Source organism: Lathamus discolor, chromosome 2 (assembly GCF_037157495.1).
Source record: "Lathamus discolor isolate bLatDis1 chromosome 2, bLatDis1.hap1, whole genome shotgun sequence".
In the NCBI taxonomy this organism is placed as follows: domain Eukaryota; kingdom Metazoa; phylum Chordata; class Aves; order Psittaciformes; family Psittacidae; genus Lathamus; species Lathamus discolor.
In genome coordinates, this window is record NC_088885.1 from 37,652,363 (window position 1) to 37,667,318 (window position 14,956).

The window sequence follows — 14,956 nt, forward strand, 5'->3', positions numbered from 1 at the left end:
ACAGCTACGTTATTTTACTTTTAGAGCTTCTCTGTAAATACGCTTAATGTAATTTAATGCCCACAAAAATCCACAATTCTTACAGGAAACTTAATTTATTAGGTTTAAATTTATTTAGAATAAGATACAATCTAAAATATAGAGTGGATATGCAAATGCCCTTTACAGTCAACCAGCTTATGATTAAAAGATTTTACCATTAGACTACACAATAAGGAGTTAAGGAGTTAGTGTTGCCTTTTTCTCAACAGCGTTAGTTCATTAGCTAATGAAGGGTTAGTTGTTAGTGAGAATTACTTTGATTATTCTAGATCCCATATTTTTCTACCATTTCTTTTACTTTAGAAATATAAGCTTTCATGGCATCCTCCTTTGATAAACCTGCAAAGGAAAGTAGAGTCATTATCCTTCCATATTTGTCATCCTATAAACATAACTAGATGATGTAAATTTAACTGATGTAACACCTTTTTTCAGGTTCCATGCCTCCCACTTGGCTCTGGCTTTCAAATCTAGCATTCCTGGACATTCTGCCAAAATAAATGTAAATCTTTAATTATCACGTAGATTTACATAACATTTGCTTGATTTCATCAAGATATGGGAGTAAATGTGAAGTATATATAGGAATAGGAGTACCAATATTAGTATCTCCAACAGTAGCCTGTTTGTATAATCCATATAGTTCCTTCAGTTCTTCATCAGTTGGCCTTGTTTTTAATTTTTTTACATCTTCTGCAGCAGCGTTAAAGTCAGCCTGATAGAAAAAAAGAAAGTTTTCCTCTCAAGGAGTGTGCTTAAAACATTAAGGATAACACATACAGTAGTATCATTAGACACCAGCCAATTACTCACTTGGGTTTAGTGGTAAATCTAGGCATTTTCCCATGAAAGATTAATAAAACCGTAAGTTATTAGAAAGGGAACCAAGCCTATTTAGCTGATGGGGTCAGCACCACTAAAACAAATAAACCTATTTTTTCCAACAGCTTTACATCTAAACACTTGGAACCATTACTGCCTGTCTAGTGTCAGAGTGTCTACAAACACACTCGTGCAAGCAGTCTATACAATCAACACAGTGTAAATGTCTTTCACCGTCACACTGGAGGTATGAAGAGCTTCACTGAACTTCACACCGTAGCAGTGATCTCTAAATCCTTCTGGCCCTGACTGCATAGTGCTGACTTGAGCAGCAGAGCTCAAATACTCTCTGGGGGGTACTTCCTACTTCATTTCCACTTCTCTGCTGACAGTGAAGTAGGCAACCAACAGTTGGCACAGATGTGACTGCTATTGTCAGGACCACCTTCACCATCCAACTCAAAACACAGGGGAAAAGATTAAATTTACCCCATTCATTATCATGCAACCCACACTCATATCAACCCAAACCTATAGCCATTATTCTCTCTACATACTAGAATCACAGAATCATAGGATGGTTTGGGTTGGAAGGGACCTTAAAGATCATCTAGTTCCAACCTCCCTGACATGGGCAGGGACACATTCCACTAGACCAGGTTGCTCAAAGCCCCATTCAACCTGGCCTTGAACACTGCCAGGAATGGGGCAGCCACAGCTTCTCTAGGCAACCAGAGTGGATGCCAGTGTGTCACCACCCTCATAGTGAAGATTTTCCTAGTATCTAATTTAAAAACTATGAAAACTATTTTAATTGAAGTAACTGGATTTAGTCAGCTTGTATCAGAATTGAAAATGGATTATATGGATAACAAAAGCTCTTTCTCTTCTTTGCTCTGGATAAAGAAAATGTAATTATTTTCTTCTACAAAGTTTAATGTCAGAAATACAAAACCTCATTATTTGTTTTCCCGAAGGCTAGAAAATGGGAGTGCAAGCTTCTTCACCTCAGTTGAAAGAGAAATTGTAAAACATTTCATAAAGCGTCTTTTGCCTCAGTTCATCCAAGAGTTTAAATAACATTTGTGGGGCTTGTTTGTCTCCATTTTAAACACAAACTAAAATCTTCATTCCTGAGTTGCAGTTATGTGAGCAGAACCTGTTCTTTGCATTGAAGTAAAATTCAGCATTTCTGACAGCTGCAGGCTCTGAAGCCAGTCCTGCCTTTCTGCTCTTGTTTGCAGAACTCAAGCACTCTTGGCTAGGTCTCCCAAATACTTTAACGATACAGACAGTAACAGTTGCCTGATGTCCCCCTTAAAAACCTGCCAAAGTACAAAATTCCATAGATGGTACCATATAAATAGTCATGCTCATATAAGTATATAAATCTTGGAAAGTGTATGGAGGATCCTATTTAAAAAGTAGCCATATTAGCAGCTTAGTGATTAAAATTAAATAATAATAAAAGCAAACATTTTCCCCAAACACTTCAAGTATCATTAAAGCATCTAGTTGTTTCCAGCTAACTAAGCTCAAGGATTTCCTCAAAATACAACAGTATTTTGAATAGATGCATAGCATTTATTATGCAGAAGCACTCAACAAGGAGAAACAAAATCAGCGATGTAACTAACATCATTGAATTGACAATGTCTGAAGGAAACTGGAACTGTACATCTCTGACAGTCCTAAAAGCAAAGCATTTATACTCTGTTGGTACAGATGTATAAAAGATATACAAAAGAAATGTGATGGCCCACCATTCTCGAGGTTTCTTTTATAGGTAGAATTTATTAAAATAAGTATTTAATTCTAAATCCAAACACCAGGATTGTGACATTCTTGACTATACCTATCACAGACTCCTACATCACAGACATCTCTTAATACTATCCATACACATACATACAAACAAAAGCAGCATTCATGCTCTCTGTTAACAGCAAGATTAAGAAGTACTATCAATAATAAAACATAACTGAGTTGCCACAATTGATTAAAGTTTAAGTTCTACCTACCTTCACCTTTACACTATGGCCACTGCTGCATGTGGGCCTCTGCCAGCACTGACGTATAAGAACCATTCAAGTCAGTGGAAAGTTTCCACATGCCTTGAATTGCAGTAAGAATGAACTAGAAGCCTTGCTGGACTTGTACAAGACAAAAATTAACTCAAAAAAAAATTAAGAAAGGAAACCATTAATTTTATAAGCTTCTTATCTTCATACACTTATATCCTATCTGGATCTACTGGCAAGTTTCACAAGATACTGTTTTAAAAAGACGCAAATGCATATCTTACACAGCAAGAAATACGCAGAAATAAAATGTAAATACTTGTTTCCTCATTTCCCTCTAGCTAATCATTGTGCACACACTGTTGCTTGGGATTTTGCCTGCTTACACAATATATTTAGGAGCAGCCTATCAAAATACAATTTCCTTTTAATCACATGCCAATAAAATTCCCTTTTAACTCCTCAAAAGTATATATACAGACATAACATACACACATGCATTAACGGTAAATGCACAAATCATCAGATTATTATCACAGGCTCCATTTGTGCAAAGAAAAAGGCTTGAATGAATTCATTTACAGCAGAGTATTTTACCAGTTTGCAAAACTTATAAATCTTTTAGAGCCTCCCTGATGGAAACATTGGTTTATGAATTTTGTCTTCACTCCCATACAGTTTGATTCAATGAATTTTTATGGATATGGATGGTAGCTGTCAACCAAAGCCACAGTGGATAGAAAACCTCTATAACGTCTAATGCAGAATGTGTAACATGTCATAGCATTCAAGCACTGATTTTTATGCAAAAGTGTAACTGTACACAGCAATGAAATGGCATATCATACTGCACTCAGCTCTTTCCAATGTGATTTATGGCTCACTGCATAATTGTCAAGCTAATAAATTTATTCTCTAGAGTGAATCCAAGGCAGAATAAAACAAACTGTAATTTCAATGATCACTAATTAAGCAAAGTGTTTAATTTGGTGTTATGTTTGGGATTTGACAATTCTGACCCACTGGAGATGTAGGTCTTCTCCTTGGCTGTAAAACGCCACAATGAAACCTCTGTGCCATTCAGTGTAACTGGAGCTCAGAAAAAAATTGCTAAGCTACTAGCAATACTCTCCCTGCATCTAGGTCAGAGCATTATGTTGCTCACTCTTTGCAAAACATTTACACTAACCAAGCTGAGAGGGACATTATAATGAGACTGGGATAAAGGGGCTTGCAGATCTTGAAGTGAAAGGGATAATAGAAAGCCTAATGAAGAAAACCAGTCTAATCCATCAGGGCATGAGCAGGACAAGGGAAGTATTCATCGTCTGCTACAAAGGTAGGAGGCTAAAAGCCAGCAATGGAGATAATTTCCTCAAGAACTATCTAACTCTATAGTCAGAGACAAGGTAGAAGGAAGCTGTCTCTAGCCAAGAAGGAAGAAAGTAGCAGCTTTCCTAACAAAGCACAAGCCCATCAAAATGCACCACTCCAAACATGCACACACTCTAAAAATATATTCACAACCCCCTTAAAAATTACTCATGCTTTCTAAATGCACACATACCGCTGCTTCAGTCTTAGAAGCTTCCCTCCTCCTTTTATAGCTAGATCCTAAAAAAATAAAATATGTAACTACCTTTCAGTGCATAATGCAGTCCTAGCAAACAGCTGCACACACAAAGAAAAACAATTCATGCACTCTCTGAACAGGTAAAGCTCCAAAAACTACATGACTTCTGCAAGTTCAAAATAAGCAGTATGTCTCTCATCCTTCACTTGCAAGAAGCAATGCACTATTTAACTTCCAAAGGCTTAGGTAAATTTCTTGAGCTGCAAGGTAACCTTGAGTTTGCAGTAATAATCCTTATGCTGGAGAAACACTGCTGATCTCCGACATGGCACTGCACAGATGGACAGCACATCCCCCTCCGTCTCCTCTCCTTGCGCCTCTTCCCCACCAAATGCAGAATTGCTTACCTCGAGAGTCATGGTGCTGCGAGGATGCCCAGGGAATGGCCTCCCTCCTTCTCCAGTGGGGAAGTAGTGCTTCTGCCTCTTGAGTCCTGTGGCGTGAGCACGGTGGTGGGGACAAGCTCCAAGGAGAGCGCTGGGCTGGGTACCAGTGACCTCAGCTTGCCAGCCACGGCACAGACACACTGGGGCAGGACACGGGGGCTTGCTCACACTGCAGGGACAACTGAGTGGCGACAAGTGCCAGGGAAGGGTTGGTGGGAGCATTAAGCGTTAAGCACACACTAGCTTCTTCAGAGAGCTTGAGCTCGCTTCCACAGCGCTGAGGATTAGGCTGCCCTCCTAAGAGCAGAGATACAGCAAGACTTCCAAGCCCTCTGTTTGAAAAAGGAATTTCTTGAGTGATTTAAACCACAACCAGCCCAGCTATTGCCACTGTTCCTCTGCCACAGCCCCTGCCTGGGTCCTTGCATCTTCCAGCTGCAACTCTGAAAAATATGGGGGTCATGTGGGGGCCACCACATGCCAGCAGTCACACACACAAAGTACCTTGAGAATGCTGTTTTTTCTTTGCTCTGCTAACTATAGGATTAAAAAAAAAGAATATTAACTAATAAACTAACCTACATGGTAACCACTAACGGAAAAAAATCCATCCCCCTTATCTGCCAATTCATAAATTACTCATATTCATGGCTTTGTACACTTGTAATTCCTTAAACAGGTTTAACCTACAGGTGTCTGTATAGTATTAAGCTATACTACCACATGCTTCAGCGTTTTAACCCCTATAAACCCAGATAAAACAGAAACTGAGTGTGCTTGTACAGATTTGCCACTGGCTCTTGGCAGGTTGTGGGAAACCCTGAGCATAGCTACTTCTTACCTGCCACCTTACCGTGACAGAATACGATGTATACATGCAGTAGGGCACACACTGAACAGCAGCGACAGACCCTATCGCTGTGAAGTCCCTGTTAAGTGCCTTTTGACTTAAGCCATTATTTCATTAGATGATGTACGACAAATCAGATCTATTACCTCCTATAAAGCAGTTTATGGTAGCACTCAAAACGAGGAAATGCCGAGAGCAGGCTTCTGCCACCGGCCCTCAGAGGCCAATGCGCTGTTTGTCTACCCGGTACTGCCCACTGCCCGCCTGCTGACGGGGCTCGGCGGCTCCGCTCTCCGCCCGCCCTTTGTACCCGCTCCACTTCCTCCCTCCCTGCGCACCCCCTTCTCCGCCCGCGCCCAGAGCGGGCGGCAGCAGCGGCGGAGCGCACCATGCCGGCGCAGAGGCGGGCCGAGGGGCGGAGCGGGGCCGCTCTGGGCGCCGACGCGCTGCGAGCGACGCCGTGAGCCCGGGGAGCGTGCGGGTGGCGGAGGCCTCGGAGGAGGTAGGGCTTGCTTCGCTGAGGGCTGCGGAGGGGCGGCTGGAGAGGGGCGGCTGAGACCCGGGCCCTGGGACGCGCAGGGGAGGGCGCCCCGCTCCTGCGGTGGCGGCGCTCTGGGCCTGGCCCGGCCCGCAGCTGATCCGCGGGCAGGCTGGGCCCGACGGCTGCGGGGAGGCGGGTGCAGGCCCTGCCTCGGGCCGGCCGGTGCGTTCGCAGCGCGATCTGCTGGTGCCGCGTGGTAGCCGCGTCCCGGGCGGGTGCGCAGGAGGCCTGTGCGGAGCGGCTGGTACCCGCGGACGTGGCCCCGCGCGGGGTTTGGTCGTTTCTCCCGTGCGCAGGAAGCAGGGGTCCGGGGCGGCGGTGCGAGGTGCAGGGCCCCAGCGTGTCTTCGTTTCATCGCTGCGCCGTTGCTGTTGCGGCACGCTTGTTTTCCTCAGCAGTGCCCATTTTGAAAAGGAAAGGTTAAACTGGAAAATCTCACCTTTGCTCCTTTCTGGGGTGTAAGTGGCTGTCTTGGCTTGATAACCCTTGCAAAAGGCCATCAGAGCATCCCTAAAAAAAAAGCTGTTAAAACCGATAACCCTCAGCTGGTTTTTTTTTAACCTATCATAAGCTTCCATTTCCAGTTCAGTCAGTGTAAGGTTCTTGTGGTCATTTCCAGTCTTCAGCTGTTACTGCATTTTGGTTGTTGCAACTGTGATGGTAAGCAAAGGGGATCAGATAACTGCATGGATGATAGCTCCGTTAAGGACTGACGAAATAGGCTGGCAGGTCCTCCATCCCTGATGGAGCCATTCTGGGTGGCTGCGAGCAGAGGGGAATGGCTGCCCTGCCCTCCCCAGACAGTTTCTCCAGTTCCCAGTGTTGGTGGCAAACGGCTGGGATGAACAGACCATTGCCTGGGTTCCCTGCGGGGCACTGCACAGGATCTGAGAGTACTGAGAGGGCACAGCGCTTTGCTGCGTTTTGAAATACCTGTTCAGTTTCACTGTTCTCTGAAAATCACTCCTGTGTTTCTGACTCATGGATGACACCGTCACAGTTTGCACTGCATTGACAAAACTCTTTGTAAGCTTGGCTGTGCAACAACGAAGATATATCACTGATTCAGCAAGAAGATGGTAAATGGTAATCCAAGGAGGAGTGTGGGGCCTTGGTGAGTTACTAGGGACTGGAGTCAGGCCTGCCTTCCTGCTCTTACTGTTAACTCAGGACTAGATCAGTCAGAGCTGTAACAGTTATGCTTTCACTATACCCATTTCATTGAACCTAAAGGCATGGTCTAGGTCACACAAGAGTAACAGACACGTGAACTTCCTGGAAGCCCATAGAGGATTCCCTTCCTCCATGGAAAGTGTAAGTTTATTAGTAAGAGTCTGCAGGTTTCTGTCGTACCTTCTAAATGCAAACACAAGACATGGATTATGGACTGAAAAGGCAAATAATAGTTTTAAAAATCCTCAGTAAATTCAGGAAGTTGGAGCTTGTTTCACATTGTGATTCTGCTTTTTTTGGTTTTGCTGTTTTTCATGTCATTATCCTGCTACAGTGTAGCTGCTCAACAGTGAAAACTGAGTGGCCCTTCAGCCTGTGTGGTTCTGGGATTTTTTGTTTTGTTTTTTAGAACTATGGAATCTCCATCTGCTCTTGAGTTTCAGAAGGTCTCTTGTCACTGGTGTTGCGTTGCTGTCCACTCTGCTGTTTTAATTATTTTCCATTAAAAAGAGGCAGCACAGCATCTGCCTTGTGGAATATGTGTAAAAGATCAGCACTGAGCTTATATGAAGAGGGCAGTAATTGCCAGTGTCACTTTGAGATGTGACATTTCTCTTCTGTGTTCCCAATAGAAGCTTCTGGTACTGATGTCCGCAGCAACCAGTGCAGTATTTGAACTAACATTTACTTCTTTCTTCCCTTCACAGCTAGGGTGGCAAAACACAAAAGAGGCTCAGGATGTCTGTAATTCAGCAAGGGACAGCAACACTTCGCAAAGCAAAGAAAGCCGCTGTAAAAACATGTCTAGATAACCCCTTTGTTTTAGAGTGGAAAACCATCGATGGAGAAGATATGCATTTTGTACTACAGACCTTAGAAGAAAGGATTAAACATACTGGGCTTAAAAAGATTGAGACTCCAAGAGTGAAAAAACGTTCCCTTACGAAAAAACAAATGGAAAGAAAGTGTAATCCTAGCACCGGCGAACTCCCTAAGGAAGGGAACGCAGAAGGCCATCAACAAAAAACGGGGTGGACAGACACAAGTATCAGACGACAGCTTGCTATTGGAGTTAATGAAGTTACAAAAGCATTGGAAAAAGATGAACTCCTTCTCCTGCTGGTGTGCAAGTCTGCAAAGCCTGCTATGATCACATCGCACCTCATTCAGCTGAGCGCAAGTCGAGCCACGCCAGCAGGGCAGGTTCCCCGCCTCAGCGAAACTGTTGCACCGCTTCTTGGCTTAACATCTGTTTTAGCACTAGGCTTTAAGAAGCAGTCTGATAAATTTACAGAAGCAATAGCAGCAATAATTCCCAAGATACCAGCTGTGGAAGTGCCGTGGTTTCAGTACAAAACTGAAGAATCTGTGGATTTTGCTCATGAAGGTTCTTCAGAAAATGAGGAACCTGAGCAGCTTGCAGAGGTGCTGGGGGATGAGTTCATGAGCCTGAAGCGGAAGCGTACGGAAAGCAATCTTTCAAATGTAATTTTGCAGCCTATGAAAATCAAGAAACTTGTCCCGAATCCAAATAAGCTGAAAAAACCACCTCGCAAGAAGAAGAAAGCTTTTTCAGCGTAACTGATTTTTTAAATGCAATATGGAGAGTACAGCTCTAACTGAACTATCTTGTTAGGCTTTAGGGTATAAAGCACTTGAATACAAGGTGGACTTGATGTTGCATTCAGTTGAGGTATTTTCTGCTTTAATAAAATATATTGCTCAAACTTCGGTGAGAGTCTTTACCTGGGAGCAAATATTTCATTTGCACAGAGTTAAAATTGATAATGAATATGCTGATGTAATTTAAGACATCATAATAAGTACATCTTTGGAATTAATGCAAAGCACTAAACAAATTTTGTATTTTCATACAGATGAACATGCTTCAAGCAAAACAGATTTTAATATAATTATTCAAACAAGTCAATACCAAAAGTGAAAGTTTATTTAAACAAAGGTCCATGCCAGTATAACTTTTAAAGCTGGTTCAATGCTTGTTTCAAGTAAACAGCACAGTTGGACTTCCCTTTGAAACTGTCATAGTTTGCTGAACAATAACCTTGTTCTGGTGAAGAACATAGGCAGACTTGACTTCCATAATACCTGGTGTCTCATATGCTGAAGGAACAATATTTTCAAATACAGAACAAAACCCGATTACTACTGCTGCATTTTGAAAGATGACTTCCTTATGCAAGCTATTAACACACACCCTGTGAGAAAATGTAAGCTAACCTAAACTCCATTTGATTTCTAAATGGAGTCTATTAATTTCCCAGGAAATTAGATAAGCCATACACTGTTGGGTAGAAAGTAGGTGACAGCTGTAACTGCTACAAGACTGAAAACATTCCACATATCTTTTTTCTTTAGTTTTACTAGAGACTACAGATAGTTTCCTAATGAGATATTTGTGTTGTAGGAAGGAGGGGGAATAGTGCTGCAATTCAGACAATCAAAATAAACAGCCGAGGAACTTACTTGGCGCTCTGCAGTTTAAGCAAACATCAGTATGGTATTGTAGAAGAAACACAAAATACCTTGAGTTACCCTGTATTCTTAAAAATGGAATTTACATGTTGTAGGTTTCAGAAATTTGCTAATCCAAATATCCAGTACCATCAGATACCTAATCTGTATTTTGGGTTTTTTAGGCGTGACTTTAGTTCATGATACCAACTACAAATGGAAGCAGTAGCAGTGATTCTGTAGTCATCATGCTCCCTTAAGTTTAAACAAAAGTAAGATATTTAATGCCAAAGTTTCTGTCCTCCCTGGCTGAGGGTGGCGAGAAGGGATGAGGGGTTTTTGCCTGGCTTTGTAGTCCTTCATACATAGCCTTTGTTCTGGCTTTTTGTATGCAAAAAACTTGAAGGCATGCTAGCACTAGTGTACTTAGCCATGCTAGTTAACTGTAACATTTACAAGACAGGGAAGTTTACCCTTCAGATTCAGAAGCAAATGGCACTGTTCTCCCAGAATAGAGCACAAGGGTGGCCACACGCCTTCCTTCATGTGCAGTTGCCCCAAGACTAGGGCAGAAAGCCAGATTCAAGTCTGTCTTCTACCTGGACATACTTGGGCCCATCATGGCCTCAATGCTTTTCCAAACAATAGAGCTGGGGAGGACTTCCCTTCTGATTTCAGAGAAAAGGTCTGGCTATCCCTTCTTCCACTTGCATTTCCATGAAGGGAAGGGAAGGCAGAGAACAGTGAGCATATCTTTCACCTCGCATTCAAGATAACCCCTCTGGGTAAGGGAATGCCAGGCCACAACCATTGCTTAACAACTCAGTACCTTAGCCATGAAGACAGAGCTATGCCCTGCTGTCCCACCTCATGTTGAACAGCACCAAAGTGAGCTCTGCCTTTAAACCTGAAGCAGAATGCTCTGAGCCCCTTGGTGCACCTTCCTCCTCATCCCAGCAGGCTCCAATGCCAGTGTCCAGCCTGGAAGGCACCTTCCTGCCTTTCGGGAATTAAGAACTAAGTCTTTGATGGAGTTGAGATTAAATCCTTCTTGAAACCTCAGATATCATTACCATCAGTTACAGTTTCAGGCACTTAATTCTGCTGAGGCTTCACGCAGGGAGTTGAAGCTCCCTCTGCACCATCCGTTATGAATGCTACTAACAGACAGCTATCAGAGGGCCAAAGTTGTAGAGCCCAGCTGCACCATTAGACGTCTGAAAGATCTCCTCTGAAGCCCTTTTGAATTAATGAGGTCCCAAGCTGATGCACACCCAGGGGTCAGACAAACCATGTTCCACCCCCTCCTTTGTTTGAAGGAAGTCAAATGCTTTAATCATAGAGCATAAGGGAAAGTATTTATCACTGTCTCTAGGCAATTCCACAAGAAAAAGAAACCATTCATACAGTGGAGAAGGAGTGGGAAGAAAGAAAAACCCCACTGCTATAAGGAGGTGGGTAGGGCTAGCAGTTATGAAGAACAGACAAAATTTCATCTTAAGTTGATGTTTTCAGGTACAGAATTCAACTTTCAGCAAAATCTGCTTTCAGAATTACAGGCATGTTTAAAAGGAAAGTTTAGACATTTGCATTTCATGAGATATTCATGTCACATTCAAAAGATGCTTACAGCACGGAGGCTTCACTACCACAATTTGGCACTTTCAGCTAGAACAGTTTCTTACTGCAGACTTCCTCAGTGCTCATGGTACTGCAGCATGCGTGAGCTGAAAGAACTGCTACCATACCTAGCTATGACACTATGCTGGAATGCATATAAAGTGCTTCAGAAGCCACTCTGGTTGCTAAGCATTCATGAGGGAATTAACAGCTCCCCCCAACAACAAAGATCAGCCCTTCTACATTTCAGGAAGCACAGTATGAAGACTTCCAAGGACTGAGGGTAGAGCATTTCTCTTCTGCTTACCAGCCACATATATAGTAAAACTTCTTGTTCCAAAGTCAGGATAAAAACACTACCAGGAACAATTTCTGAATACGTATTTACACAAGATAATTTTCATTAGAATTACAGACTTCATAGGAAATCAAAGTAGACAAAGGAATATGTGCAATTTCGCAGAAGCGTCGAAAACATTCAAACTATAAATATCCTGATAGCACTACTAAAATTCTTAGTTTTACACACAGGCTGATGTTATTCTACTGAGGAAAAACTAAGGTTTTGTGCCACAACTGTAAATTAAGTACAGTAATGTATTGTCATTCCGGCAACATAGATAACACCTGCACTGAACAGTGCGATACTGTTAAATCAATCCACTGATCTATCGAAGATCAAAGTACAAATCTATTTTTATTGATTTGGCAGCGTTGCTTATGGAGAAACAAATGCACTAGTTAAACCAGTACATTGTCATACTGCTCTAGTTACAAAAACATCCAGGACTTCCATAGAGCTACAAACGTATTGTACTTCATTGTTTTTCCCCCAAATGATGATATCCATGTGAAGTAAATAAGCAAAGATACTCAAGTTTGTATCCTTCATTCTGTTACACTGACAAACATACACCACCACTTAATAAATAGAAATGCAGCAGTTCATCCACATAATAGCAAATATTTTTGTACCCTAATCCACCACTGAAGTTCAGTTTGTACAAAACAGTCTTTTCTACAGAGTGGAAAAAAAATACCTTCATCTCATCAAGGTGCAAGCTAAGCTTCGAAACTTAAATGAATGTGCTTTTATTCTTTTCATGGACAATAAAAGAGTTTCATGGACCTTCTCATCTATCTGAAAATGCATAAATTTGGTCACATATGGATGTCTTCATTGTTCGGGTTTAATGGACTACCTCAGTATCACTGACGTTGTGCTTTTGCTCCTCTTGAACAACACCGTTCCAAGAGTTATGGAGATCAAATTAACTCAAACCATGACCTCAAAGTTCTAGAAACATGAGTGTACTCATTGTAATACAAGACCAACCTAAAGGAAGAAGAAAAAGACAGCATTTTAGTTCAATTATAGCAATAAATCTAAATAGCATTACTTTTCTGCATGTCAATTATAGATCTTAAATATGACCAATTAAAAAAGTTATTTTAAAACATTTTGGCCAGCGTAGATTAATGTACCATTACACCAAAGAGAATTCAGGAGCTCTTTTTTTCACCCTTACCTTTTCAGATTCCATGCCAGGACACCTCCAGTTGTATAAATAATACTGCAAATTTCCATCTCCAATCCCAAACTTGAGCTTTTCCAGGAATGTTTTGTTTTCCATTAAGTCTAGTGCATTGAATACATCAAATCCTTTCTGGCAACAGCAAAACATTTTTTAAATTTTACCTTTTAAAGTTTCAAATGATACATACAATGTGGCATACAATATCCAAGAGACAAGGCTAATTAAGTGGAAAAAAAGACAAGGGAATAAATCTTGCCTTTTAATTAGGTACACACATAAAGAAATCTTCCCAATAAAAAGTGAAGTCTAAGGCACAACTTTGCTTTTACCTCCAAAAAGGCAGGACTTTTAAAGCCACTTTCAGGGGTAAAGGTCTGAAGAGTCCCTAAAGCATTATCCATTATCTTATCCTATAGGTAAGTATTTTTTAGTCACACACAGTGTTTTGACACACATGGGCTACTCCAGCTAAAGATGCATAAATACAGCTTATGGTGTTTTCAGCCATTTATCATTCTGCTAATGATGAACATTTTATTTCTGTGATTTGGTCCTTTTCTGAAATGCCGTTCTATTTAGAACTCAAATCTTCCACGTTACTCTCCCTCGTGCACCCTCTACCAAGCCCTCTCCAGCCTCCCAAATTCACCACTCAAAGAGCCATTCTCCTCCCAGAACAGCCACACAGCCGAGCTACTCACAGGGCTCTGTGCAGTAACACAAACATATTCAAATTCCTGCTTACTGTGAACTCTTAACAAGCAACATAAAGTCAGTTAAACCATCACAGTGACAGTCATCATGTACAAATAGCTGAATTTGCTTGGGGTTCTGGATATAAAACTCCATTTGCTTGCAATTAACTGTGAGGGAGTCTGACCTAAGAACCTGAACTCTTAACAGCACAAAGGCATTGTGCCGGCAGGACATTAGGCACACATGTGACTGCTTTCATGTAGCTTGAAGTCTGAACAGATACAGTCTTTGCAGACCCTCCCTGGCATCATACAGGATCAACACAGAAATCCTGCGCCACATGCAGCTCTGAATGTGGTCTGCTGGACCACAGCTAGAATTCCTTGCATTGAGCACTCAATCTGGTAGGTGTAATACCACAAGTAGTGCAGCAGCAACACTTCAGATGGGAGGGGCAAGCTTCAAGCACAAGGAGCAGAAATCATGCCTATGCTCTGCAGCATGTTGGGAATGGTTGCTAGAATGAATACCATGGACTGGATGAAGCCTGTACAGTGCTGTGAGTTGACAGGGCTAAACAGGTCCCTGAGAATTCAGAGTGATGGCATGTGCATTACTTGCACAGCTCTGTACTATATTGCCACTGGTGTTTGCACTGCAGTCCCATGAAACCCTGATGATAAAGGGCAAAGTATTAAGTTTTCCATCAGACAGCACCAAACTCTTAAAATTCCTATGTTCAAAAACTTCCATTTATAGTTTCTTCCCTTCCATTCAACTAAACAGTCCGTCAGTGTAATTCCATGGCTGAAGGTGTGTTTAAAAGCTACAACATAACAGACCTTTACAGGCAGCAATATAAAATGATAAAGCTTGCACAAAAGAACTTTCACATTTTGTAGAAATAAAAAATAGTTTAAAAAAACCAAAATGTATTTAATAGAACTAATAAACTCATCTTCAAGGGAAACTATTTTAGTGATACTTTCCATTCTTCTAGTACTTAATGAATATGGTCATGAGTGTGCTCTTGGATTATTTACAGAGCTCAAGCTATTGCAAACACTTGATCTTCATTCACTTGTCATTCCCTAACATTGCTCAAAGGAAAAACAAGCATAGCATTTTATACTTTAATATATACACATATTGTATATGGCTC

At 41.6% G+C, this 14,956-nt stretch overlaps 3 protein-coding genes across 5 annotated transcripts in view; 1 reads left to right on the forward strand and 2 right to left on the reverse strand.

The window, feature by feature from the left end:
* Positions 1 to 90: 90 nt before the first annotated feature.
* ACBD7 (acyl-CoA binding domain containing 7) lies at positions 91 to 6,497 on the reverse strand. The gene is made up of 5 exons (XM_065666469.1): positions 5,901 to 6,497; positions 4,866 to 5,085; positions 640 to 757; positions 468 to 530; positions 91 to 381 (listed from the first exon to the last, which is right to left on the reverse strand). The coding sequence occupies exons 1-5, from the start codon at positions 6,143 to 6,145 to the stop codon at positions 308 to 310; spliced, it is 720 nt and encodes a 239-aa protein (XP_065522541.1). The 5' UTR covers positions 6,146 to 6,497; the 3' UTR covers positions 91 to 307.
* On the forward strand, positions 6,045 to 9,195 carry RPP38 (ribonuclease P/MRP subunit p38). The gene is made up of 2 exons (XM_065666468.1): positions 6,045 to 6,256; positions 8,176 to 9,195. The coding sequence occupies exon 2, from the start codon at positions 8,207 to 8,209 to the stop codon at positions 9,047 to 9,049; it is 843 nt and encodes a 280-aa protein (XP_065522540.1). The 5' UTR covers positions 6,045 to 6,256; positions 8,176 to 8,206; the 3' UTR covers positions 9,050 to 9,195.
* Positions 9,196 to 9,346: 151 nt separating this feature from the next.
* NMT2 (N-myristoyltransferase 2) overlaps positions 9,347 to 14,956 on the reverse strand; it is a 32,865-nt gene continuing 27,255 nt past the window's right edge. For all 3 annotated transcript variants that reach the window (XM_065666466.1, XM_065666467.1, XM_065666465.1), the window contains 2 exons: positions 13,090 to 13,227; positions 9,347 to 12,896 (listed from right to left, as the gene is read on the reverse strand). In XM_065666466.1, coding sequence (XP_065522538.1) covers positions 12,876 to 12,896; positions 13,090 to 13,227 — 159 coding nt within the window. In that variant the 3' untranslated portion in view covers positions 9,347 to 12,875. The remainder of the gene's footprint in view (positions 12,897 to 13,089; positions 13,228 to 14,956) is intronic.

Excerpts from the sequence above, each read along its gene's own strand:
- ACBD7 (XM_065666469.1), bottom strand. The coding sequence starts at position 6,145 with ATGGTGCGCTCCGCCGCTGCTGCCGCCCGCTCTGGGCGCGGGCGGAGA. Across the intron at positions 5,086-5,900 it reads CATAAACTGCTTTATAGGAG|TTGTCCCTGCAGTGTGAGCA; the intron begins GTAATAGATCTG and ends GTCGCCACTCAG. Across the intron at positions 531-639 it reads TGTTGGAGATACTAATATTG|AATGTCCAGGAATGCTAGAT; the intron begins GTACTCCTATTC and ends TTATTTTGGCAG.
- RPP38 (XM_065666468.1), top strand. The coding sequence starts at position 8,207 with ATGTCTGTAATTCAGCAAGGGACAGCAACACTTCGCAAAGCAAAGAAA.